Below are 27822 nucleotides of genomic sequence, written 5' to 3'. Positions count from 1 at the left end.
TCTATTCCAAACTCTCAAGCCGAGAGATGGTGACCCTGAAGTGTGCAGAGAAGGGTCCTCACTGGCCCTTGGAAGGCAAATCTTCCTGCTGCTGAGTCGTGACCTTTTACTTGAGTTGTCTGAGAAATCTTTTGCTGCCCAAGAGGAATTTTTTCCAATTGTTTCCCACATTCAAAAAGTCAATTTCAAGAAGTAGAGGAAATTGGGCCAGGAAATTCAATCTGCAACTGAAAGGACACTGGTTTTCCCCCATCCTGCTCCTGTGAGCTGTTGTACATGACATCCACAGTCCCAGCTATGCCCAGAGGGGTAGCTTCAGGGTCAGGGAGTGGTGGGGTGGACGGGAGACTAGCTGTGGCTGTCTGGGGAGACCCAGGTGTCAGATGCCTGACTAGGGGTCAGAGTGGATTGTTTGGCCTCTCTTGCTCTCGGAGTACAACTATAACAGAGCGATGTTCCTGAGGGGCCACATGACACTGAGTTCTGCCAGGTCTCTTGCACCTACACTACTTCTCCATCACGGTCCTTGGCAAGCCGCAGGCCTGATTTACCAGCCTGCCTGTGACGAAGCACTGGCTGCACATGGCTGAGGCCCCAGCAGACAGGAAAATGTCAGCAGGCGCCCGCGTTGGACCCTTCCTGCCTTCTCTCCCAGAAGCCTGGCTCAAGCTCAGCTGCACATGGGTGCTCTGAGAGTCAGATCTGGATGGGAAATGGCATGCGTGCTGGGCCCAGAGCTAGTCTGCCTCCTTGCCCCATCTCCCTATAACAACCTTCGAGATTTCTGCTGCTAACTTCACTCCTTTCTGCTTTTTCACTTTGCTTCCTTGATGCAGTGATGGCTACTGGTAAGCAGTGGGGATTATTGGGGAACATTGCAACATCCCCTCCCAGCCAGTCTCTGTTCAACCAAGACACGCCTTGCCTTGAATTCCAGACATCCCTTTGGGCCAGAGCTGTAGGTGGAGGTGGGGCAGTCAACTTTCAGTTTCTATTTACCCAAAAAATCCCATCTTAATTTTAAGGTTCTTTGAAGATTGAAGCCTTTACGTCAGAGTCCCTGTGAGTGGTGCCTTCCTGGTATATTTCTAGAGGCAGAAATAAACTTCCTGGTGTATTTCTAATGTCCAGTATTACGCAAAACCTCAGTTGCAAGCGTTGGGGATTTTGTGGTTCCCAAGTTATAGAGACTTCCTGGAGCTTCTGGTGGAGGCCATTGTGACATACTGGATTTCAATAGCTGTTTCTTAGAAATGAGCAGGGCATTTGGGGGAGCAAATAGGATGCCTACCCCTTGTTTCAGCTTTGATTTCAGAGGTTAAAGTCTCTGGGCTCCCTTCAAGACCCACAGTGACAGAGGGGTTCTGGGGAAGACCCCAGAAGGGCCCATTGGGTCTCGGACTTTGTCTGGCACTGCCCCAGGCCTCTGCCAGGAGCCCCCCATGACACAGCCCCTCTTCCTCCCCAGTTAGCCTCTACACCTCCATCTTCGGTGTGCTCCAGCTGCTCTGCCTGCTGACAGCCCCTGTCATTGGCTACATCATGGACTGGAAACTAAAGGAGTGTGAAGATGCCTCTGAGGAAACCGAGGAAAAAGACACCAACCAGTGCGTAGGCAGGGCCTGTGCCCTGGCCCCCAGCCCCCGATTCAGATGTTAGGCAGGGACAGGGTGGATGGGTTAGGTTTTAAAGTCAACAAGAGAGGCCAGAGAGGGTTGTGCTCAAGGCTGCTCTCCCAAAGGCTCTAAGACACTTGTTCACTCAGCTGAGTATACATTTTGGTCTGTCACTTCTTTATTTGGTAGGCTGAAGCTTGGGAAGCACTGGCTTAGATGAAAGAAGGGGGAAACCGGAGGAAGGTCTGTGCAGACACTTGATATCAAACCGTTCTGCTTTTAACACTGCACTCAGATCCTTAGCATGAGAAGCACAATGGGTGAAAGATCTTAAAGCAGTGCTGCTTTCCTACATGGCTGACTCCACTGGGTGAGAGTAGTAAGTTGTTATAACTGTAATTGGTGTTAATAAATTTGTTCATGATTGTGAGCACTAAACAAGGTACTGGAACCCTACTTTATGTAAAGGCTGGGGTCTAAGATCAGAGGATGAGTTTAGTGCTGTCTTTTGTGACTCCACTTTAGTATAATAAGCTACTATTTATTGTACCAGGCCCTGTGCCAAGCACTTAATGTACAATATCTCAGTTAAGTCTCATAACACCTCAAAGAGGTATACTAGTGTGATACCCATTTCACAGATGTGAGAACTGAGCTAGGAGTTTGAGTAGCTTTCCTGAGGTCACATGGTTAGGATGTGGTGGACTTGGGACTCCCTACACATCTCCCAGCACTTGGCATTCATTCTTGGATGTCATACAGTTGTCCATGGGGTATCTGTGTGGGTGGTGAGACTAGAATCAGCAATAGTGAATTCACAAGAAAATAATTACAGAGAATGCTTTGTTATCTAGGTCAGGTCCTACAGCCAAGAGGTTGTTTGTGCCCATTCTGGTTCCATCCATCTGCTGCATATTTGTTTCTCCTTCACCCCTTCCTGTCCCCCAAGGGAATATCCACTCACTTCCTTATTTGGCTTATTATCTGCCTTATCTGTGGCTCCCTGCAGGATTTGGGTGAAGTTGAAACCAATGATGAAGTGAGGCTTTGCCACATCCTAACTTGGGCACACTCTGCTCCTTCCCTCCCTATCATTTGAGCTCAGTCTTCACTGAAGCAGTGCAGTGTGTTGATGACCATCTCGTATCCGACCTCTCCACTGAGGTTTACTCTCAATGCTCAGTTGAGAGGATGCAGTAGGTGCATCCCTAGTGCTGGTCTAGCCCCGACAGTTCCTAAAACGTGTCCGGGTGGTCTCTGAGTCTCGAGTTGTCCAGCTATGACTCCTAGGGCCTGACTTCCTGGGAGACCCCATCTTCCTCCAGGGAGCTCCCAGCTCCAGGGTATGCTTTGTATTTCCACAGAGGTGAGAAGAAGAAGAAACGGGACCGGCAGATCCAGAAGGTCACCAATGCCATGCGGGCTTTCGCCTTCACAAATCTGCTGCTCGTGGGCTTCGGGGTGACCTGCCTCATTCCAAACCTGCCTCTGCAGGTGGGTGTGGGGAGAGGGAGCTGCCAGATGGGGTAGGGGACAATGAGACTGAAAAGTGCATGGCGTGTTACGAAAGCCATCAACAAAGAGAATGGTGACTTTTCATTTATTTAATTCAACCAGCCCACTAACCAGCCCACTGTTAATTACACGAGGCCTCTTACCTGCCAGACTCTGCTCAATGCCAGGAGTAAGCTGTAAAGGACACTGAGATTACCTTTCATAGAAGACATTTCTTTATGAAGACATATTGTTCCTCCTAGTCTTTTGTGCATTTGCATACCATGAATACCACCATCATACTATTTTCTGGAACTATGTCGGGTAGTTGTGTGTGGCTCCTTATTTTACATTGCTCAAGTAGCTGAAATCTGATGTCCAAAGAGGTGCGGCTAATCTGTGGTGTTGGTGAGAACGATTGTTCCTCAGATACAAGAGTGCCTACAGGGTCTCTACGTTGTAGAGAGTGGAAAAAGATTGTGATGATCACTTGGCATCTGGGTTCAAAAGCTTAATTCCGTTCCACAAGATTTCTGATACTTTTGAAATCTGACTTTTGGCAGAGATTGCGAGTGAGGTAGATTTTGTCACTTGCTGACTCCACCCTTACGTTCATGAAAGTGTTCTAGCCCCAACCCTCAAGTTTATTAACTTTGAAGGGATGTGAGGGATGGCATTGCTTCCAGATGGGTGTAGCCCAAGGCCAGATGATATCTTGGGCCAGGTTCAGGAGGAAAGCAAGAGTCTTTTCCTTTTTCCAAGTGGCCATATGTTGAGGTCCATTGGATACCCAGATGTGTACCACCCACAGGCACTATCACTCATATGTGCTGACAGTGTGTGCAGACCAGAATAAACCAATGATACCAGTTCCAGGTGGAAGCATTATTACCTCCCCAGCGCCCTCTTGGCTTCTTGGTGACCGCCCTCTCTGCAAGACTAACAGACCCTTGCCCCAACCACCTTGTCTAATCGAGGAGTAACGCTTAGTAGGGAGAGTCATCTACGCTTTTTTTTGAGTTCTCATCGAAAGAAAAGTTAGGAAAAGGCAACAAGGCATTTGAAGTGGAAAGGGGGAGCCTGTCCAAGTATGTGCCTGCACATTCTGGAGCAGCCCTCTTTCAACACCGCAGAAAGCGGCCCCTGCCCCCTCCACCACGTACATTCCTGGGAACAGGTCCTGGCTGCTGAGCAGGGTGGCAGAGCTGGGTATGAGTAACAAACAAAGGGTCCTGGTGACAAAGTGGACAGCTCTTGTGCCTCTCAAATTATTAACAAGTACTTCTCAGGGCTTGTAAGCCTGCCTGCAGTGGCCTTCTTAGGAAGCAAAACTTTTCCTAGGGTGGGGACAGTCAGGGCCCAGGTGATTAGTGATCTCCCTAGTGCTGCCAGTACATATTTAACAACAGACTTGTGTCGGGCTGGGGGCACCTTGATTTTTAGCATTTGCCAAGTTTCGTGGTGTAAATGCTCTCATTGCGGCTAATTTCAATCAATATGATATCACTGACTAGAGTTGGAAATAGAATCACAGTAACACACCATCGCATGGTAATTCCATCATATGTATATACAAAAGCCATAAAAAAAACCTTAAGAGCACAGATAATAGTAAAACATAGGAAAATAATTAGGAAGTGCTAAGTTTTGAATATTCATTACCTTTTTTAAAAAATATAATTTGTTTAATTGTAAGTTCACAAAAATTAAGTTTTAGTGATGACTGTTTAACAACTGGCTTGCGAAATTCCAGAAAATTCAGTAATTGGCTCTGGAGAGCTGATACAAGCCAGTGTTCCCAGTGCTCAGGATCCCGGGAAGCGCAGGGTGAGAGGACAAGGTGAGGGTCTTCACAGTCTTCTGCTCACACTCTGCTCTCTCTCCCTCTCAGATCCTCTCCTTCATCCTGCACACAATTGTGCGAGGATTCATCCACTCTGCCGTTGGGGGCCTGTATGCTGCTGTGTAAGTCCTGGGAGCTGCAGGTGGCCTGGTGATGGAGGTCGAGGGAATGACTTGAGGGAGGTTCGTGATGGGACTGAGGTCCTGAGGGGAGCCAGTCTGCCCTCTCAGAGTTTATCTTCTTGCATCAAGGGACAGGTACCAGGGCTCTGGTTGAATGTGTCAGGGGAAGGCCATACTTGGCAGGAGGTGGGTCAGTGGATAGACAGTTGGGTGCCCACAAGTCTTGGCATTTAATGTGAAGTCAGTTCTCCCAACCAGAGTCAGTGTCCCTGTGCAGCTCATTATTGCCTCGGGGGCTACTGCTCAGCCAAGTCCTAGGCTGCCTCTGGTTGCTCATGGGAAGGTCAGGGGTGGGTTCTGGCAGCCCAGAGCTAAATGTTGATGTTCAAATGGCCCTCAGCAGGGGAAGAGATATGGACAACTGAGCTCAGGATGTGTCAGACAGTTCTCACTCAGAATCTCACGCAGCCTGGTTCTGCCCACAGCCATCTCAGGCCTTGGCTAAAATGAAACTACCCTCCTTTTCCAATTGTCCACCCATACATGAGGAACCACAGTGTTCTTCCTCCTTGGGCCAGGGCTTGGCTCAAAACCTGCAACCCAAACATCATCCTCTGTATCTGTGACCAAAGACCAGCTTGTTTCCCTCTGGGAGCCCCTTCCCACCTCTGGAGTCCTAAAGCCTGATGTTTCCTAAGATGTTTTCAGAAATCTCTCCCCATCACATGAGGGTCATTCTAGGTCTACACGTCTCCCCCGCCCCCCATCCCCAGGCTGGAGGAAGTTGCGCTGCCCTGGCAAGGTCTGAGGGAGCCATCTGAGGGCTGCAATGTTACGTTTCCTTGATTACACAACGCTCCTTTGGATGAGGGCACAGCAGGGCCAGGCCCAGCCTCCAACCTGCTTCCTGGGCCTGCTTCCCAGACTGCAGACTCCTGCTGGCACCCACTTCACTCAGCTTGGCCAGACATTCACGGGTCTGGGGCGCAATCTGAGTCGGGTGGGATCCTCCCCAGAGTCTGGGGCCTCAGGATGGTCCAAAAGAGAAATTCACTTTGCAGAGCTGCTCAGCAGATAGTAATCTGAAGGCAAGCACCCTGCCATTCTCTGAGGCTGTCCCTGCCTCTTCTCTGGTGCCAAAGGTGTAGCCTGGGGGCACCAGTGTACCTGGGCAAGGGACATTTGGAAAGCCTGAGAGTGGCACTTACGGTGACAGGTCTTCTATTGTCTCGGCAGGTATCCCTCCACCCAGTTTGGCAGCCTCACAGGACTGCAGTCTCTGGTCAGTGCACTCTTCGCTCTCCTGCAGCAGCCGCTGTTTCTGGCCATGATGGGTCCCCTCCAAGGAGATCCTCTGTGGGTAAGAAGGGCCAGGGGGCAGTGGGTTATGGACATCTGCCCCACTCTGCTGACTGGGAGCTGGGAGGCACCGCTCTGGGGCTTCCAGAGCCCCCGGGACAGGCTATTTGAGAACTTTGGTTAAGAACAATTCAAGGTCCCCTTCCTTTATGAATGGTGGCCAGGCAGGAGGTGAAAAGTGTCCTTTCTGGACCTGATTTTGGGATAAATAGACCCTACTTGCTCTCCCTGCCCCACCCCTGGAGATTCAGATCAGTAGGTCTGAGGTGGGGGTGGGGAGAGGGCAGGCCCCGAGGGCTGCTGGGTGGCCTGCAGACAACTGGGGAATTCTCCTGCTGGAATGTGGCCCTCCAGCCTCTTGAACATTCCAGTTTCAGTTTTTCCTCTCCTTTCCTGTGACCTTCTTCCCTTTTCTAAACCTGAGTGCTAGGAAGAGTCTTGAGCTGGACTCAGCAAAAGACCGTAGCCCCCACCTGGTCCCCTGCCCCACATGATGGCAACTCTCATCCCTGCCACCCCAGGTGAATGTGGGGCTGCTTGGCCTGAGCATGCTGGGGTTCTGCCTTCCCCTCTACCTCATCTGCTACCGGCGCCAGCTGGAGAGGCAGCTGCAGCAGAAGAGGGAAGATGACAAGCTTTTCCTCAAGCTCAACGGCTCATCCAACAGAGAGGCTTCCGTGTAGTGCCCACACCTCAGAACTGTGGCCTCCTGCCTTTGCTTCAGTTATTCACCAGTGTCCTCCTCCCCACCCCAGAGGACCTCCACGCACCCACAGGAACCTCTCCACTATGTTGGAGTCCATGCTCCCTCCTAGGGCCTTGGTCCTGCCTTGGTCCTGGAGCTCAGCTGTGGAAGGATGGGAGAGGGCCTGGATGTATGATTCTCTTACTGCTGGAAGCAGGGGTAGCCTTGGGCTTTGCTCTGCAACTTTTGAGGGTCCCTGGAGCCTTGAGGCTCCATGGTGCCTGTGGGAGGAGCCAGGAAGACCTCCAGCAGGCAGGCTCTCTCCCTTAAGTATTTGGGATTCTGCCTCTTGCCAAAACGGGGGGGTATACCATCCACTGCCCCTTGGCTGCATGCCCACCAACCACACCTGCCTGAGGTCAAAGGCTTGCACTGCCTGCACCCCCCTTGCCTGGCCCCTCATCTCCTTCCCTGGCCAGTCTGAGGCTGCCTGAGGAAGGAAAGACCCGCTTCCTGTTGTTGGTGCTAAATCCTTTGTAATTCCAGCCCCTCGTGGCCGGTCCATGCCCTGTCCTCCCATTAGAGGCCTGTGGAAAAGCCCCCTGGCTTAAAGCCTGGGGAGGGGATGGAGGGTTGGTTACTCATACCAGGCTCAGGAGCCGTGGACAAAGCTGATCAGCCATCACCTCTTCCCTCAGGGCCTAAGCAGACAGCAAGTTTCCACTGCCACCCTTCATCCAGTCTGTGACCTGAAGGGAATTAAAGGGGCACCAACAGGGCACCCCACACAGACACACACATGACAGATGAAGATGTGGGTGACAGACATGGAGGTCCAGGCCTGAACCAGGTGGTAGATATGTGAGGGGCCTAGTGTATACGTGTGGGTGTGTATATGTGATATGCAGTATGTGTGAGAGATGTGTGTGTGGGGTGGTGGTAGGGTGTGGGCTCTGGGTATCTGCTCTTCTCCCAGAGCTGCCCAGCAGCCACCCAGGACCTGGAGCCAGCCTGGCTCATTTGGGAGCTTGTCTGAGGCTGCGGTGCCACAGCGCGCCCTGCCGGCGGACTTTTTCAGGGCCCTGGAGCTGTTTACGTGGGAGAGGCCACCCTTCCTCTGCCAGGCCAGCCCGGTTTACCAGTCCACCCACCTTACTGCCCCCAGAAATGTGTCTGAGATTTCCCGGGAACGCTGAGATGGGTGGGTGGATTTTTAGACTTACAGTTTTTTTTTTTCTTTTACGTTTTTTCAGACTCCTTTTTATAAAGCAATAAATTTCTTTTCCTCCTGGTAAGGGTTGCCCCTGCTGGCTTATCAGTTAAGGGCTACATGTGCCTGTTTTGAGCTTGAAGAGAAAACACAAGATTTTCTGTCACTCGCCAGCCAGTCATACTCAGCTGCTCACCATCTCCGGGTGATTGCCATTTTGGGAGGGGCAGTGGGCCAGGAAAAGACCTTACACCTTCACCCTATCCCTAAACAAGTTGGGCTTGTGTGACAGAAGTGTGGGCCACCCCCTCTTCTGCTGCTTCTCCCAGCCAAATAGGCTAATCCTGACCCCCTTATAACCCTGACTCTGATTTCTTGTCACTGGTCAACTATCCTGAGGGTTCCTCCTGAATTCAAGACAGGGTGACCCTAGGAGAGGCTCAGGCTCAGAGTGACAGAAACAATGTGGTGGGGGAATGGAATAGAGGACAGGAAGGGGCAGACCGAGGCCCAAATTCGAGCTTTGTGTCAGCAGTTGAGCACCTTGAACACATATAACCTTCCAGGCTTCAGTCCACTCAAATATTTAAAAAATATACATTTGCGTAAAACATTTTTTAAAAAGGAGAGGGAATAAGATCATTTCCCAAACCATTCCTCAGAACACTAGTTATGCGAGATATTAATGGTTATGCTAATTTTTAAAAAAAAATTTGTCAAATTTAGGAAATGGTGAGTTAAAGTCAAGCATTTTTCTTTGCAGCAAACACTTGCAGCACTTTTTGGCACATTCATGGACTTTGTGGCTCTCCAAGAAGGGGTATGATATGCTGCGGAGATGTGATTTTAACCATCAGAGCCGTCCTCCCATGTGTGGCCCAATGACCACCCACAGCAGGAGCTCCTTGGCGCTTGTTAAAAACGTCTCCAGGTCTTGCCTCTGACCTAGAGGGAATCTGGAGCCTATATGTTGCTAAGTTCCACCTGGTGATTCTGGTGCCCCACAAAGTTTGATACCCACTCACAGAGGAGCGTGGTTTGGGGAATGTTGATTAGCAGGGGACTTTCAAGCTGGGAAAACATATTGCGGTTACAGACATGACCTGTGCTGTCCCCAGCAGTCCCAGGCTCAGTCCGCAGCCGAAGTAGGAACTGCTGCCTCTCCCTCCCACCCACCTGCAGGGTGTGAGCACTTTGTGGAAAGAAGCAGGCATTGGGAAAGAATGCAGGGTGGAAATCAGTCTAGGGCCAACAATGTGTGGGGATTAGAGGCATGAAAATGGGAGCAGGGTACCATATAGGTTGGCTACCACCTGCACCCCCACCCCCTTGTCAGGAGCCAGTCATTCTGCTTTGACTGTACAGAGTTGATAGGTTACATATTTTCCTATTATCATCATTGAATTATGATAACAAATCTAAGAGTTAAATAGATACTATCATTTCTCTTTTACAGTTGGAAAGATCAAGGTCCAGGGAGGGGGCGTAATTTTCTCAAGATTAAAGCCAGGACCTGCATATGGGCCTTAACATCATTGGAGGAATCAAAGAAAGCCCTCTAGACCAGAACATTCCTTTGGGAGGTGCAGCCTCGGGGGCCACCAGGCTTTTGGGAGCAGGGAGCCAACAGCCTGAGAAAAGAAAGCAAATCTAGGCACCACTTTCTCGAAGCCAAAAGATTCCTTGGGGAATGGGATGATTACTCTGTGGAGTCATCTTAGCCCTGGAGGCTAATGGGTTCTTGGGGTAGAGAGGCAATTATCTGGTCACCCCAAACCCTGAGGAGAGTGCCCTGGAATGGGAGAGGGACCATGGGCTGATAGAAGGCAGTGGGCACCAAGTGGCCATGACCCTTCATTGTAGGTTTTGTCCTCCAGGCTCCTGATGGAAAGGAGCAGGAAGTGAAGCCTGGCTAGTGATGTCAGAGTTGAGGAAGCGGTCTGAGCCAGTCTCAGAAGCATTGCCAGGAACCTCTCTCTAGTCTCCCTGGGCTCAGGTCTAGTTATTCCTTTGTTGGCTTCCTCCAGACCCTCTTGGCTTCTGCCTGCCGCTCCTGCTGCCTGGGCCTGTGCTAGAGAAGTTTCCAACCCTCCCAAAGACCATAAATAGGTTTGCAGGCACTTGTGGGTGCCTTTCTGCTTTTCTCCATCTTCTTTCCCCTCTCGTACCCAGTATAGGCCTGGTCCAAAGAACTGCCCAAGCCCACCTCATCCTGGCCCTGAGCTGTGCAATCAGAGGTGGGCCTCACACTGCCCTTGGCCCCAAGGTCACTGAAAAAGGGGGACATCTAATTTTCAGGATGTGTGTGCAGGACTGTCCCAGACATCAGCACATTTAGCCCAGTGGAATTTTTGATGCATTTGCATGTCAGCCTGTGCGAATTTGAGCAGATATGCAAGTGGGCTGCGTAATGGGAGGTAGAATTAGGCTTTGGGCATCCTATGGTGAGGTGCTCCTCTCAGACAGCTCTTGAGAAGTCTTCTCAACAAGATCAAGTTTCAGGGGCATTTCAGCAACAGCTTTCTCCCTCTAAAGAATATGATGGGTTCTCGTGGGCTCTTGGGGCAGTAAGGCATCTTATCTGTTCCAATTACCAGGGGTCCAACTCAAGGGTAGTAGCCTATTTTCCCCAGGGATTATAAGGATAAGGAGGAGCCCAGAACCCCCAAGGTGAGGGGGTTTTCCACAAGCTGCAGCCCTCTCCTGGGGTCAGGATAAGCAGGTGGGCTCTGTGAACCTGTTCCCCACCATGTCCTGATTTACCCTAAGCCCTGCGGTGAGGGCAGAGCTTCCTGAGTGTCATGAAGGAAAAATAGCATCCTCCATTGGGTGGCCTGCCAGTATGGAGCCACCGCTCATGTCCCTTGGTCTTTGCAGGCAACATGTTCACAGCTCTGAAGTTAGTCATTCTCAGCCTCGTGGGTAGATCTGAGACTGTACTGGGCCCCTGGCATCTCCTGGTTCCTGATCCCTTTCTCCCAGAGTGAGATTCCATCTCCCTGTGCCAAGGGGCAGAGAAGTTAGAGGTCCCACCACATATACCACATCAGTGACCTTAGGCAAGTCTTTAGCCTCAGTTTCCTCCAGTTTTAAAGTGGAGCTAATACCCTCACCGTGAAGCTCAGTGAACACGGGCATAATGCATTTGCACAGTAGTATACCTGGCATTTAATAGGCACTTAGCAAGTGACAGCATTGTTTGTATGACCCTTGAGGAATACAGATAGCACAGGGAACAAGGGCCACCGCTACCCTTCTACCTCCACTCACATGTCTCATAGGACACCGACTTTAGGAAGCTCTGACTGGAACAGACTCGTGGCCAAGTAAAAGAAGTGAGGTCTGTTTCTGCTGACTCTGCTGTCTCAAAACCCCTCTCTAAGCAAAAGCCTTAGGAAATTGTCCCCTTGTTCATGTTGTCTTTCACATTTTGGTTAGAGACTTGGCTGAAAAGCTTTTCAAGATAATCTCTCAAAAGTGGATATTTAGACACTCCGACAGATTAATGTTGAGGGGGTAACTCAGATCATGGCCTGTAGGTAGTACCTCCGTACCACTTCCTTGTAAAACAAACTGTGGCCATTCCTGTGCATGCGCGCGCGCGCGTTTGTGTGTTTGTGTGTGTGTGTGTGTTAGAGACAGAGAGAGAGAGAGAGAGAGAGAGAGAGAGAGAGATGTATTCCACTCATGCCAGGTGTGACTGTTTAGAGGAGTGTGTAGGGGCTTATCTGTGTGCCTCTACCTGGATGGAAAGGAGGAGGGGATCTTGCCTCACCAAATCCCTTTCTGTTGCGGGGTCTGTCCAAGGACCCAGCCCAGGCCCTCAGAGTTGTGCCTGAAGAGTTAATCTGTTCCTTGTGTTAACCAAGGTCAGTACACATCATCGATGACCTCATAACTGACCTTGACTCTTCCTGCCCCTTTGCTGTTTCTAGCACCTGGCTTACTTCTTGGCACACAGTAAGCACTCAATAAATGTATGCTGAGAATGACAAGAACTGCTTCTTCATGAGCTCCTGTGTCTCTCCCTAAGTCACACATCCCCTAGCCGCTTGTCCCTTGCCCAGATTCCCTGACACTTGTCCAAAATGTGCTCCCTGGTCCCTACCCCTTTGCTATGTTGCATCCACCATGGCCCAGCTTTGCTGTTGTGGCTTCTGTGCTACCATTTGAAGAGGTGGAAAAAGGATCAGGTAAGGGGCCTCCTGGGTGGAAAGACAGGGCTGCAGATGAATTCTGATTCTGAGGGAGGGAGCTCATCTTTGCCCCTTTTCTTTTGTCCTAAGGCAGCGGTCATGGGCATGACCGCTCCTCCTACATATTTTCCACCAAGCTAGCCACCCTCCCACCAGGGCCCCAGACAGTGGTAGCAAGAGGGAGAGAGCAATTGTCCCTGCAGAGAAGCCCCAGGGAGAGCCACACCACCAGGGAGGGGAGGGGCAGCCTGATTGAGGCCTGGCCTCTGACCCTGTTGGGGTAGAGGAGGCTTAAGGCCCAGGGGAGGAATATGGATGGCCTTGGGGGAAGGATGAGCAATGGCCCCCTACACGGTAGCCAGGGCAGAGAGATGCTAGATAGATGTCCTACTTGTTAAGACTGCAAATTCAAAAGCCGGGGCTCTGCCACTTCCTTTGTTGTTACCTTTCATTTTCCTGTGTTTGATCGAGACAGCATAGAGACTATTTCTCTAATATAAGTAGAGCCACAACATAAGCTCTGTGGTGCTACAGAGGCAGCTAGACCTTGACCTCTGTGCCAGGGACACACAAAGGACTTGGTGGAAGCTGTGGAGACCTGGAGGCCACAGCCCCATCTCAGGGGATAGCCTTAAAACAGCTTCAACCAATTATGGCCATGTGGGAACTAGCCTAGTGTTGCCAAGTTTTTTGATTTTTTTTTTTTTTCAAGAGAAGCTGAAAATCCTGAGTTTTATATAAATTAGGCCTTTTTACAAATTTTGGCTCAAAAAATATTTTTTAAACATCATGGCCGCTGAAATAGTTTCTAACCCTACGCAGGTCAAACACCATCAGAGGTAGGGAGAGAGAAGAGGAGGTAAAGTGCCTCCTCACCTCTTTGGATGCCCAAAGTACCTGCTGTCTATTTCCTTGACTCTAGCAGATGATATATTTGCCTTGCATTAGACGTGACCCTACATGAGTAGAACTTTTTTCTTTTTACCTGTGTCTCCCCCAGCCTGGTGCATAATGAATGTTAAATCTGGCTTCTAGAGTGCCCCACAGTTCTTATTTAGGGACAAGGAATTGTCAGGCAAAGCTCAAGGCAGAGCCAGCTTCCCCTCATGGGCCTGAGTTTCTGCATATGGCTTGGAATGACCAACATGCTCCTCTGCCCAGTGGGATGAGCCAGGCATCCAGGGTCACATGTTTGTCTGTTCTTTTGTCTGGTGTCTGTCTTCTTACTAGAAAGAATGCTCCTTGAGAGATGGCACATGTTCTGCCTTGGTCACCATGATGCCTCCAGTGCCTCAAACAGTGCCTGGGATGGAACAGCTGCTCCATAAATATTTGCAGGATGAAATTTTTAAAAAGAGAGAAATAAAACAAAAAGAGGCTGAAATGGACTAAGACAGAAGCTGGGAGAAGAGTATGCTCTCACCAGCCGGAAAGGGACAGAACAGAAGATGGAAACAGTGAAACACAGTCTCCCCAAGATACTCAGAGATGGGTTACAGGTGTGGCTCTGACCAAGGCTGCAATGAGGGCCAGCAAGCCAGGAGAAACTGTGCAGGCGCCAGAACTGTGAGATGCACAGACACCAAGATGAAAGCAAGAGAGAGAGAGAGAGACCAAGACAGAACAGAGAGCAGACAGGGGAAAAGGAGACAGTTGCAAAGAGAAGATGAAAGAAACACAGGCAGTAGATGCATTATCCAGAGTAGAGTGACAAAGACTGAGGACAGGGATGAGGAGAGACGTAGTGGGCCATAGAGGAGAAACAGGAAGAGAAGTAAAGAGAGAAATGCAGAGGAACAGAGAGAGGAGAGAGAACAAAAGATTAAAGACAGATATAAATGGAAAGAGAGATACAAAGAGACAGAGAGGCAAGATAAAGAGATAAAGGGGAGACAGACAGAGATAGTGAGAGAAAGCTAGAGAGGGAGCTAGAGAGATAGATGATGGAGAAGTACAGACAGAGATGGAGAGAGGGAGAGAGGCAAAGAAAGGGAGATATGAGAGACAGGTCGCTGGCTGTGACATTGGAGATTCACTTCTTTCTCTCTGAGCCTGGAACATGTAGAAGTAGCTTTGGAAGGCAGTAGTGTCCACTCCTCCTTCCTCACAATATCCCTACCCCAAAAATAATAATATGGAAATGTGCCACATACTGCACAAAACTGCTTTACATATATTGCCTTGAAGCCAGCACTATCATCAATTCCCAGCAATCCCACTATCATTGCTCCATTTTACAAATGAAGAAGCTGAGGCAAAGAATGGTTAAGTAACTTGTACAAGGTCACACAGGTGGCAAGCGGTAGCGTTGGGACTCCAGGGCATTCAGGCACCAGGGGGTCTGTCTGTTTCCACAGCCAGATGTTGGCTCACAGCAAGGCACAGTTGGAGAGAGCTGTGGCTCCTGCATGTAAGAGCTAACTCCTATGGACACCTGAAGCAAAGCTTGCTAGAGTAAGAGATGTAAGAAACAGAACTAAAAATAAAATGTGAAAAGAAAAAAAATGCTGCCTTGCTCAGATACTAAACTTATCTAAAAGAAACTACAAAATTTTTAGATGATTAGAGAAATCTGAATATGAACTGGGTATGAGATAATATCAAGAAATTATGAATTTAAGTATGATAATAGCATTGTGCATTTGTAAGAAAACATCCATATTTCTAGAATGTATACTGAGATAGGGAGGGATGAGATGACATGATGTCTGACAACTCCTTTAAAATGTTTCAGAGAAGAAAAGAGATAAAGAAGCAAGACTGGCATAATCTCATTAATGGTTGAATGTGGTGGTGAGGAGTGGGAATTCTTTAAGGCTCTCAAATGGCTACCCTTGCCCATGGAGTGAAGGTAGAGTTCTCCAGCATGGCACTCAGGGCCCTACACTCAGTCCATCTCGTGTGTGTGCCCCCACATGAACCACTCACGCTCTAACCAGAGGTTCTACTCTGGCCTCCCCACTTCCCAGATTCCATCTTCTAGAATCCTGCCTCTACGCCTTTGCATATGCTAGTTTCCCTCTGAAGATGCTGTTCTCTCTTTCTATCCAAATCTGGCTCAAATCCCCCTTGTCCTGGATGCTCCCTCTACCTCTTCAGCCCAGGAGGCCTTTCCTTGGATCTTCCCCAGCACTGTTCTTTGTGTCACACACGTCCTCCTTTATCGCAAGCTACCTCAAGTCACTAGTTGGTTTTCTGCAAGTGCAAGGCCTACTGTCCACGAGTGCCTCCAGAGCAGAGGCTGGTTCTCAGGTATTTCGATTACTGTTTAGCTCCTCCCGCCCCACTCCAGTGCCCAGCAAAGCCCTCCAAACTCCCTTGTCTCAACTCTTATTAACTAAGAGCCAGCTTAGCAATAATTCCTCTGGTCATTCAGGTCTGTCTAAACATCGCCCCCTCTAACAGTCTTCTCTGAGCACCCAACTAATGCCTCCCACCACTGCCTGAAGTCACCCTGCTTGGCCTCTTCATAACATTTACCACGACTTGAAGTTAATTCTGTATTTGTTTATATTCTGCTTCCCCCGACTGAACAAGAGAAGGATGTCTATTTTCTTGGTCACTCCTGTATCCTGAGTGCCTAGAAAATGGCCTAGGATGGGGCCAGGAGCTCAATCAATATTTATTGAATGAATGAGTAAATGTAGTTTTCCTAACTAGACTGCAAGCTCCTAGAGAGCAGGGTTTGGTTACTTCCTGGAAAGAGCCAGAACCTGGCAACTGTTAAATAACTATTCATAGATATTATGTAGAGAAAAAAAGCCCTACACTAGAGGAAGGGGGTGGTCAGGGGACCAGGATCCAAGCCACTCACTTAATCTTGGACTTTGGGTCATAATATCTCTTCTTTTGGCACTCTCTCACAAGGCAATTCCTGCTCCCATTCTAGAATTTAATGAGTAGCTAGCACATGCATTACTCCAGGCTGTCCTGGGGCACTAGTCATGGCTTGATAGCAATATAGCCACCTGCTCTACCCTCCTTTTCTGAGTCCCTATCTTAGGCAATCCACTAACTGTCACCTGGGTGCCCCTCAATTTGAACACTGGAGTCATGATTTTCCTCACTGCAAATTTGCCTTTCCTGTATACTTCTGAAGGCAGTACTGTCTGTCCACCAGGCTTCCAGGCCAGAAACCTGGGTAGTTTTCTCCCCTTCTCCCTCTCATCCTCTTAGCCAATTAGTCAACAAGTCTTGCTGATTTTACCTCCTGAGTTGCTGCTGAATCCATCCTCACCCCTCTTCCCACCACTGTCCTAGTCCATCTCAGCCTGGATTTCTTCAGAGGCCTCCTAACTGTCCTCCCTGCCTCTGCGCTGGCCCCTTCCATGCCCTCTCCACCCAGACATCAGAGTGAGCCTTTAAACACCAAACCCACTTAAAACCCCTAAATGCCCACCTGTGCCCTTAGGATGGATTCCAAACACCTATCATCACCTACCAGGAATTGCATCATCTGGCCAGAACTCACCCTTCCTACAGTTCCTCGGCCCACAAATTTCATGATCTGGTCACTTCTTTCAGTTTCCCCAAATGCACCTTTGCATTCATTATGCTTGATAAAGGCACAGGCCCCTGTAGATCTCAGCTTAGGTCCTTTTCCTCCCTGATGCCTTGACTGACTACATCTCCCTGTGTAATCTCAACAAACCTGTGTTTCTCCTCTCACAGCTCTTTTCATTCTGCCTGGCTCTATATCCTCTATCCACCCATCTACCCCCTCCACCCCACTCCACCCAGCCCCACGTCTTGACCCTGAGTTCCCTAAAGGCTAGATGGTCTCTACCTTGTTCACTTACTCAAAAAAAAAAAGCACAGGTTTTGGTACAGGGCAAACACTTCGCAAATACTAATCGAATGAATGACATTACACTAAAACTGCAGGGCGAAAATCTCAGCCCCATCACATGCTAGCTTTGGACTTAACGAGTCTCTAAACCTCTGCCTCCTTCTCTTAACCTGTAAATGGGGACAGTAATAGTATCTTTCTGTTAGTTTTGTTCTGAGGAGTCAAACCGTTGGAAGAGCACTTGCGCGTAAAGAGCACAAGCTTTTCCTAGATCTCAATCCACCCCACTGGGGAGACCCTAGCATACAGGTGCATCTGCTCCAGCTGCAGAACAGCCTATCTAGGACCCTGCCAGACACCTCGTCGTCTGCTCCGCCTACTGTCCAGGTCTGCTCACGCCCAGGGCCCACCTCGGACCCGGACGCTGACGCCGTGGCCCATTTAAGGACGAGAGGGGACGAGCCCGACAAGGCTCCGCCTCCGCGCTGAAGTCAGCGCGCACCACTGCGTGTGACGCTCTGGTTGCCGCAGAGACGCCCCGCCCCCGCGCGGCGCTGCGGAACCGGAGCTCCGGGCGGCGTCGGCAGCAGCGCGGGAGGCGGCGAGGCCGGGGCGCAGGAGCCGGCGCGGCGACCGCAGAGAGAGCGTCGGGGACAGAGCAGACCACGACGAAGGCGCACAGGCAGTCGGGCCGGGCCGGGCCACGGGGAGAGCGGCCGCCGGGAAGCGGGCGGGAAGCGGGCAGCCGCCGAGCCGCGAAGCGACATGGTGCTGCTCAAAGAGTAGTGAGTGTCCGGCCGGCGGTGCGGAAACGAGGAGGAAGGCAGAGTCGGGGATGACGACCAGGGAGGCTGATGGCCTGGAGGAGGGGATGCAGCGGCCGAACGAGGCCGGAGGGGATGGAGAGCCCTGGATGGGCTGTTGGGCGGCCCAGCAGGGGCTGAGGGGACAGTGAGGGCCGGACAGGGCCTGAGGTGGGGCCAACGGGAATAGAGAAGGATGGGCAGCCCCTGAGGTGGGGCCCAAGGGGCAGTGAGAGCCGAATAGGCCTGAGGAGAGGCCGAGGGGACAGTGAGGGCTCGACGGAGCCTGAGAAGGAGTCAAGGGGACAGTGAGAGCCGGTCAAGGCATGAGGAGGGGCTGAGGGGCTCGAAAGCACTGGATGAGATGTGGGGTGGTTTTCCAGTGGGGGCTGAGGAACGAGGGGACCAGCCAGAACTGCCCGTGTGGCTGAGAGGACCAGCGGAAGAGGGAGGAGTTGTCTCATGTGTTGAGAAACAGTTAGACAAGGGCAGGCAGGGTCGGTGAGCTATTCAGTGGTGGAGAGAGATTTGGGGGCTGCATAGTACTGAGGGAGTTGAAATGCTGGGAAAGGTTGCTGAGGGGAACCTGGAGCACAAGTGGCTCTGCTTTAGGCATCGGGGGAAGGACTGTAATAAGTGGACACAGGAAAAGGGTTCAGGAGTCAAGGCCAGGCTCAGTTGACAGGTCTAAAGAGGTAGCGGAGGGGACTGGTGGCATGACATGATGCCCAAGTGGTAGGTACAAAGGAGGAGATAATGGAGGGAAAGCTTAGGGTTTCTGCTTGCGACTTGAGATCACTTGGGTGAGGAGTCCAGAAAATATTGGACAGGGACTGAAGTGATATGGGGGAGTGATGGTGATGGAGAAGGCTAGGATATTACCAGGGTAGAAGACAGTTGTAGAGTATGTTTGTCAGTAAATATAAGAATTATTGGAGTGGGGTTGGGGGGTAGGGCAGTCCATCTCTAGGGAATTCTCGGTCTTAGTGCAGAGATGCGGAATTGCTTTGAGGAACTGAGAAGGTTCCCATAAAGCCATTAATTGAGAAAAGACAGTGAAAGGTAAGGGAGTTCTAGAGTAGTGACTAGGGGTGGGCAACTGGTGACTTCTGGGAGGAGCTGCAGGGAGACAGGCTTGTTCCTGAAGTCCAGGGGATTGGGTGAATGACAGGTGGGGATGTTTAGATTGCTAAATCTTTCAAATGTGAGATGACCTACCTCTGAAGCTCATGATTCCAAGGAAACATCTTGGGACATTTTTGTTTTCCTTTTCAAAGAGGAGAGATTGGATTTATGTGTGCAGAATTTACAATAAAACTGTGCTTCTCTGGAGGGGAGGGCAGGTGGGCAGCATTGGGCCAGAAGCCCAGGAATTCTGGAAGTGGGAGATATCCAAGTAGAGAGCAACTAGTGGAACTCACTTGGTAGCTAAGAAGGTGTGCAGAGGGCTGTTTCTATTTTGTCAGTGAAAGCACTTTGCCCCGTCCCATCTGACTTGCTCCTTGGAGGCATAGCGTGGACCTTCGGATAACAAAGGGAGCAGAAATTCAGTTATTATCCCAGCTTGACACCTAATCTGAAGAACATTATTTTGAAGGCCCTCTACCTTTATTTGATGACATCTGGTCTGATGTTGATGCAACCAGAACTCAGAGTTTTATGTGGTGAGGCGGAAGAACCTGGGGATGCCAACAGGAGGAGAGCATGGTGCACTTTAGATTCTAATCTTGACTGTCCAGATGAAAGGCTTTTCCCATTCTCTTGATCCTTTTTTCTATTCCCAGATGAATCTTGGAATCTGTAGAAATCTGTAGTTTTGTAAAGAAGGTCAGACAGGAAAGGGAAGGGACCTTCAGAAGAGATCTGAGTGAGTTTTGAAGAGAGGTCTTCCCTTCCCATTCTTTGTTTTCCTCCCCTTGAAGCCTGCCAGGGAAAGTCCAAGGTGCCACAGATATAGAACCTTGGCATCTGCATTTCCTTCCTGCCTGACTTGTGGCCTGTGTGTGCACGCAAGCACATGGGACATAGAAGGGGGTATTTAAGACACTTGGCTGTGGCTGCAGCGTTGCAGCTCTTGGAAGGGTACGAGTGAAGGTCACACTGAAGTGAGAGCTCCAGACTCAGCCCAGCACTGCCTCTGTGGCCCTATCCTTTGGAATTACACCCTATTGCTGCTAGAGTGGTTTTGCTCCCAAGGAGTCAGGGAGAAATGTCTGGGTGAGCAGCTGTAATGTAAGCATCCTCAGAACATCCTGTCAGGAACTGGCTGATGCTCGTTTCTTTTGGAGGGAAGACTTGGTGCCCACCCAGGTCTGAAGGTTGCCCTTGTTGATTTTTCTGACACTTCCTCTAACAGGATTCTCCTTGATTTATTTCTGCAAATTCTTGGATGTGATTTTTACTGCTGTTCTTGAAGATAAAAGGCTGATTGTTTTCTAGGAAGTTTCTACTGAGCATGCAGTAATTGTGGCCTCCAAGTTGGAAGTATTTTTCTGCATTGTCGGCTTTCTCTAATGGGAGGAGAGTGTTAGTGGCAGCATCCAATAACCTGCAGGATTTACGTTATTTGAGTCATTCTGGAGGAGGGGAGTTAGCAAGCAGTAAAGCCTTGGAGCCCATTTTGTTTTTCCTGCTACTTTTCTGCCAGGTGCTTTTCCTATAGTGTAATGTTTTTCTCAGACCCTTCTATGTGCTATCTGGGGGATCTTTGTGGGACTAGAAAATAGTGAGAGGACTATTTACCATCCTGGAGCAAGGGTCCTGGTTGGTGGAACCACTACACAGGACAGATAGCATAGCAGCTCATGCTTCACCAAGCCCAAAAGATACAGGAGGCTCCAGGGGGTTCCAGCTAAGGTCTGGGAACTGACAGCTTCAGCTTGGGAACTGGCTTGATTTATATGAATACAACCAAGCGTTTTTGTCTCACCCCTCTGACCTCACAGTTTTGAACTGGGGGTTGGCTGTAGCCACCTGGAGGAGTATTGTTAGTCCTGTGGAATTCTGACCAGTGTGGGGACTTTGCTGGCCATGGTTTCTCTGTCAGGTTATTGGTGGTACCTCCAACAATTAGTGGTCATTGGAATGGAAAAAGAAAAGACAGCGATCAGTTGGGGTGCCTTTGGTCAGCTTCTGGAGGTTAGGACACAAGTTGCGTGTCCTCTTTTGGTGGCTTTATGGTAGTAGCTTGTATTGTAATATCCTGTCCCAGAGCAGAGATGGTTGGTGCATGTTCTAAGAGTGATTAAAGATTCCAAGGAGCTTTGCCCCTTCCTGGCCTTTCACCTTGAGGGTTGTTGTTGGGAGGTTGGGTCCACAGAGGTATAAATCCCCAGGGCCTGATTCTTTGGGTCTGAATCCTCATCTTGGCTTCACAGTTTACAGGGGTGGGTCCTCCTGTGTTAACCAATCTGTTTTACTAGATTAATTGGCAAGTTTTGGTGGGGAAGATATTAGTGGAGGAGAGGGAGAAGACAGTTCCAAATGTGAGTCAGAGGCCTGAGAAGTAGCTCATTGGGGAACAGGTATGTACTGAATCACTGGGCTCTAACTGGGATGCTAGAAGGGCACAGAGCATCCTAGCCTCGAAGCACTCAGGGTCATTTTCTGCTGGGTTTCTGACAGTTTCTGTCATGTGCAACAAAATGTTTAATACTATTCTAAGGTGATGCTTTAAGAGCCTTGGGCAGGTTTCAGAGTCTGAAGTTGATACTGTTTTCCTTCTCTTGTAGTCGAGTCATCCTGCCGGTGTCTGTAGATGAGGTAAGTCCTTCTTTCTTCTTTTTAGCTATAGTTGTATATAATTGCTCATTACTATTAGCTAAGTTGGGCTCCAAGTGGCCCAAACTCTTTGTATGGTTTCCATGTTTGTTCTAACATAGAGATGATCAGTACTCAATGTGAATTTTCCTGGAGCCACTTTCAGTTGAAGGAAGGCACTTAGTATATCTAGGCAACTGTGTGTGACCTGCCTCAAGCTGTTGGCGTACTAGGTGTCTAAAGAGAGACTAAACCAGCCCCCTTTACCTGCTGGGACTGTGCCTATTTAGGGACATGTTATTGAGGGGACTGAGTGTGTGCATATCTGGGACCTCCATAACTCGACTGGGAAGTGTGCATGGCTCTCTCCTTTGTGCAACAAACCAGCAGGGCAGTAAATTTCTCAGGCCCTCCTTAGCTACACTCTAGGTGACTGCCGAGAAGACCAAGGCTCAGAACTCTCCTTTTACGGAGGGCAGGGAATAACAAATGGGCTTGGCTTGCCCTGTCCTTTTATGGTTCTTGGGCCTTATGTCCCTGTCTATGGGGATCTGGCAGGATTTGCCACGAGAAGGTTCATAGGCCATGCTGACTCAGAGTTGGTCTCTTGGACAGCAGAGAACTGTCACAGAACCTCCCTTGTCCCACCCTTTCTCTGAATTTCCTCCACTTTCCTTTCTTGGCACAGCCTTTTTCTTCGCTTCCTTCTGAATCCACAGCCTCTCACCTCCACCCCAGCTTCCAGTTAAGCTCAAGTTTGGGTGAAGTTTGTCAGCCAGTATAGTACCCTCAGTCATTCTCTTTCCTACAGTATCAGAATGAAACTCCTATGATAACTTCCAGTCTGTTCCAAATATGAAATGGTCCTTTGAAAAATGAAATCAGGCCAACAGAACCTGCAGCACACTTTAAATGAGACAAATATCCCAGCTTTTTGACCCCCCCCCCAGAAGGGTGGGCAGGCATTGGCCCCCTAGAGGATAAGAGCTGTGGAGACCTGGGGAAGGGAGCCAGAGAAGGGCCTCAAAGATGATCTGGGAATTTGGGGAAAGAAAGATAAGAGAAATGAAACTGGAGAAGTTGGGGAAAGGGGATGATGGATAGATGTTGTGATCCCTAGAGGCACCTGAGAGGTACCTGGGGCCTGGGAACCCCATGCTTGAGCTGACAAGTTTTGGCTTGGGGGACTTTGTTAACCCTCCTCCTTTGGGGGCCTTGCTGTTTTTGTGAAAAATAGTAAGTGCTGACTTTCTAAAACAGGAGGCCAAGCAGGAAGACCCAGTATGTCTCTTGCCATGAGCTCCTGGCGGTCTGATGACTCGCTCTCTGCTGTACAGCATAATTCCACTACCCCACCCCCATCCGCAGTCAGGAAGCTGTCTCCAGGAACTCGAGAGTACTTCGGTGTGGCATTTAGAGCTGACACAGATCTTTTCACAGGGAGTTTCTTGATAGAATGAGGGGTGGGAATGTCTCTGAGAAGTATGGCAGACCCAGGAGGGCCAGCACTGTCCGGAGCACCTCTTGTCTGAGCTGCAGAAAGGCTGGAGGGGCCAGAACACTGATTGCTTATGACCAAGAATGGAAGGAAAGGGGAACTGACCTTGAGAGCATCTGAGATTGGAGGTTTTTAGCTTGTAATTTTTTTTTTCCCCCAGCATTGAGGAAGTAGTCTATGTAGGAGCTAGGGAAGTAAGCACTGGTTAGGATTCACCTGTCTGGCTGGTGATGGTCAATCTGTTCTCAGCTAGAAACCGCTGATGAGAAAGCAGTGCATAGCCTGGAGCTGCTCTTTTGATGGCTTGAACCTTAGCTCCAGAAGATCAGAAAATCTTAAATAGGAGACTGAAGAAGAAACAAGTAATGATCAACTTTCTCAGAGTCTTTATCAATAACCCTATCCTGACTCATGGTTCCCATGGGAACAGCCCAGTGTCGTGTGACTATTGGATTCACTTCCTAATTGGAGTCCACGATTTGAGGCCCTCAGAACTTTCTGATTTAGGGAGAAAAGAAGAGAAAGAGAAAAGAGAAAACCATGTCTTTATAACCCATTCCGATAGCCCTAATCAATATTTTGGAGTGGAATTAGCTTCTGGCTGGCCAGAACCTTTAGCCTAACATTGTTCAGGGTTTGTAGGCATTCTGCAGCAGAGCAAGAAAGCCCTGCCTGTTTGGCATGGGTGTGTCCACCAGTGTGGTTCCTGACTCAGGCTGGCTTACCTTGTACTGTGGGCAGGGCTGTTTTACTTCTCATTTCTGGAGATGCATGGCATCATCCCCCTAGGGTAACTGGCCTGACAGGGACATGGGTAGGACCAATAGCTGTGCTGGTTTTCATGACATGTTTCATGTCAGTGTTTCAGGTCAGGCCCACTCACTCCATCTTCCTGGGCTCCCGCTCCCAGATTGCCAAAGTGATGGAGTCTCTGTTTTTTTTTAGCTGAGTGTCTTAATTCTTTGGGACAAGGGAACAAATCTCAAGGGCAGGGAGCAATGTCTTAGGCCCGAGGTGGCTGGAACCCCAGTCTCCTCAGGGCTCTTTATTTGATATAATGGACTCACCCCCCGGCCCCCACTCACCTCCACCCCATCTGAATCTGGCAGCTTTCTGCTCTCCCAGGGTGTGGAGCCTCTGTGCCAAAGGGAACCCTCTGACATGGAAAGAATCCCTCACTTGTAGCTTGTGGAGGCCAGTTTTACTTACCCCTTTGGATTAACAAAACTGCCTTCACTTGTCTCATTGGGATTAAAGGATCAGAATATCAAGAGAGATTAAAGGGGGAAGATGCCAGCCCAATAGACTGATCCTCTTAGAGCTTGCCCTCTGATTCCTGCAGCTGAAGAGGAACCAGTGAAGGGGATTATTCTCTGCCTGGAGCCCCTCCCCAGGCAGCACCACCAGCCAGCATCGGCATCGCAGTCTCCACACCAGGCCCTTTCCCTAGCCTGACCTTTAGGATTGCTGAGTCAGTGGTTGGATGTTCTTATGACTTCTCTGAAACGGAATTACTGCTTCTTCCTAGGAATCCCTGGCTCAGCCAAACCCTGACCCACTTGATACAGTTTTCCTGTGTGCCCCAGGTAGTGGGTGACCATAGAAAGGCACAGGGATAGCTGGGGCTCCATGGGGGCATTGAGCTGACACCGATGTTGCTCTGGATTAGCAAAGTCAAGATGACTCGCTGTCACCCAGATGCTTCTCTTTATGGGATTAAGTGAGACTTGGTTGCTTGCCTGGGCCTTTCCTTGGCATTTTGTGCTGGGATTTTGCTTTGGAAGTCAGGGCTCTTTCAGCTTCATGGCGAACAGTGAATTGTCCTAGTCTGCTGCTGCTTCGCCTTCCGCACTTTGCCCAGACATTTCCCTGTATTACTTAGGAAGCTGCCTGCCGGGTCAGGTAGACTTTCAAGTTGGAGGTGAAACAGTCCTGGAAGCTGCCTCTGCTCCTTGGTCATGCAGGCAGTGGTTTAAGTAGCAGCTGCCCAGAGATACAGACTCTGTTTCAGTCTCAAAGGGAAAAAAAAAACAACGCTCTTGTCTTTCATTCCTGAGAGTACCAGGATCTTGGGGAGGGGGCATAGAGAGTGAGGAAAACCTGTATCTTCCCCACAACATATTGAGTAATCAAGTTCCTTTTTCTCTTACTCTCTAAATTATTGTGCCTGCTTCATACTGGCAGTGACAGGGAAAAGACATCCTCTGGTACAGGTATAACTTCCTGCATTAACTGTTCCTTTTTATTCTCTTTTCACCTTATTTTTCCTTTCAGACAGCTTCCCTCAGAGAGACAGGAGCAGAAGGGCCAAGCCTGGGCACTGCCCAGGTCATTGGCCCTAACACTGAGTTGTCCTGAGGGGGTCAGAGGAGGCCAGTGATCTTGCCTGGTGACTTGATAGGGTGGCATGTGACCCAAATAAAGGAAAACTAGGCTTTTGCCATCTAGTAAGTGCCAACACAGAGGGTGTACCCAGCCAGCACAGACCGTGGGGTAGGAATCTGTGCTATCTAATATGGGAAGCAGGGAACTTGCTTCAGCCTCGCCAGGAATCCGGAAGGTATCAGGAGGTCCGGTTATCTACAAGACTGTTTTCTGAGCTGCTGGCAGGGTGAGGAGGGGCCCAACATTGAAGAAAAAGCAAATAGATGAGCCAGTTTTCTAGCAGAGGTGGATTTCACAGCACTGGATAACTTTCTTTGACAAGAAGTCATGTCTTAGGATTTGTTTAAATGAATGGGATAAATAGACTTCTATTTTTTTGGAGTCTTCATAGCAGAGGCAGATCCAGGACAAAATCTACCTTGGACTCTATAATCCATTTTCTGGATGGTGGTGTGAAAATGAGAAGGATGAAAGTAAACACATCTGATGACTAAAGAGAGGCCATGGAGCAGTGTTCTCAGTGGCTTTGAGTGGATTTGGGCACAGCCCCATTTGAAACTTCAGAATGAGTTCTCAGATCAGGGGACCCCAGAGTGATGTGATTGGAATTATTACCAGCAACGGGACTATGTGTAACTGTTGAGAAGATTCTACATTGGCAATAACTCCCGTCTCCCTGTTCCTTTAGTATCAAGTAGGACAGCTGTATTCTGTGGCTGAAGCCAGCAAAAATGAAACGGGTGGTGGTGAAGGCGTGGAGGTCCTGGTGAATGAACCCTACGAGAAGGATGGTGAGAAAGGCCAGTACACACACAAGATCTACCACTTACAGAGGTATGTGGCTATACAGCAGAGCTGAAAGGTGGCCTGGTTTTGAAGTAGAGATAATGGATAATTGGGGGTGTTTTCAGGTTATGAGCTGGTTGCTCAGGTTTCTTCACCTGTGAGAGCGGGTCTAGGTGGTAGTACTTCTTTGTTCATTTAAAGGTTTTGGAGGTTTTTTGTTTATTATTTTATTCTTTTAAAATAAAAATAATACTTGCCCCACTAGGCTCCCAGTTTCCAGAGGTGATAGTGTTTAGTTTCTTGTGGACTCGTCCCACAGTAATACTCTTGTCTGTGAGTATAGAAGAGCTGTGTGTGTGTGTGTGTGTGTGTGTGTGTAGATGAGTGTTTGTTTCCTTTATTGTTATCTTACATAGATGGGATTATACTAATACATACTATTCTTGATTTTGCTCTTTTGTTACTTATCATGCCATATCTTTCTTTCACTTTTAGGATATTTGGCCTCATTCTTTTGAAGTACACATAGTATTATTTTGTACAGATATGCTGTAAGTTGTTTCACCAGGCCTCTTGATGTATGTTTATAGTCATTTCTAGATGTTTACATACAGTACTCCAGTACAACTCCTGCATAAATCTTTTGATGTACTTTTGTGTGTAAATCAAAATAAATGTTCCTAAAAGTGGAATTGCTGGGTCAGGAAGTATTTTAAATTCTGATATTGTAAAATTAGCTACTAGAGAAATTTTTGGTACCTGTCTTTGGATCAAAGACATAAATCTTTAAATATTTGAACTGATTTGTGTACCAAAATTGATAGCAAACCACACGAATGTTCTGAATCCCTAACCAAAACAGTAATATTTCTGCAAACTCTTGAGCTGACCCAAAGGGTGTTGAAAGCAACATATACCAGCTCGAAGGGAAGTTGAACCAAGCTCGTTTCAGAAACTATCCAGAACTGGCAAAAATAAACCTGAATATATTTTTTTAATTGTGGAAAATATACTTAACACAAAATTCACCATTTTTACCATTTTAAGTGTACAGTTCAATGGCATTAAGTACATCCCACATTGCTGTACAACTTAAACCTGAATCTTAATTTCTAGTCACCAAACTAAACTAAAATCAATTTCATCTTCACTGGATAAAATCTCTCATTTAATGAGTCTGCTGCCTCTAGAGATGTAAAAGTATTAGCCCAGAGAGGACCAGGATTTTATGAGTGCTGGAGCCAAGAGGAAAGCAACATTGTAAAGTAGAAGGTGGG

The 27822-nt window shown here is 49.0% G+C and overlaps 2 protein-coding genes across 2 annotated transcripts in view; both read left to right on the top strand.

The window, feature by feature from the left end:
• SLC43A2 (solute carrier family 43 member 2) overlaps window positions 1-12310 on the top strand; it is a 38874-nt gene extending 26564 nt beyond the window's left edge. The window contains exons 10-14 of the mRNA XM_006925063.3: window positions 1469-1607; window positions 2981-3110; window positions 5002-5075; window positions 6312-6435; window positions 6956-12310. Of these exons, the coding sequence (XP_006925125.1) occupies window positions 1469-1607; window positions 2981-3110; window positions 5002-5075; window positions 6312-6435; window positions 6956-7117 (629 nt within the window). The 3' untranslated portion in view covers window positions 7118-12310. The remainder of the gene's footprint in view (window positions 1-1468; window positions 1608-2980; window positions 3111-5001; window positions 5076-6311; window positions 6436-6955) is intronic.
• A 5536-nt stretch (window positions 12311-17846) lies between these two features.
• Window positions 17847-27822, top strand: part of PITPNA (phosphatidylinositol transfer protein alpha) — a 34121-nt gene continuing 24145 nt past the window's right edge. Inside the window, exons 1-3 of the mRNA XM_006925062.3 lie at window positions 17847-18099; window positions 21849-21879; window positions 26448-26593. Coding sequence (XP_006925124.1) covers window positions 18080-18099; window positions 21849-21879; window positions 26448-26593 — 197 coding nt within the window. The 5' untranslated portion in view covers window positions 17847-18079. The remainder of the gene's footprint in view (window positions 18100-21848; window positions 21880-26447; window positions 26594-27822) is intronic.

The sequence above is a fragment of the Pteropus alecto genome, unplaced genomic scaffold, assembly GCF_000325575.1.
Source record: "Pteropus alecto unplaced genomic scaffold, ASM32557v1 scaffold98, whole genome shotgun sequence".
NCBI lineage: Eukaryota > Metazoa > Chordata > Mammalia > Chiroptera > Pteropodidae > Pteropus > Pteropus alecto.
The sequence above is the reverse complement of the archived record's forward strand: the minus strand, read 5'-3'. Positions and strand labels throughout refer to the sequence as shown.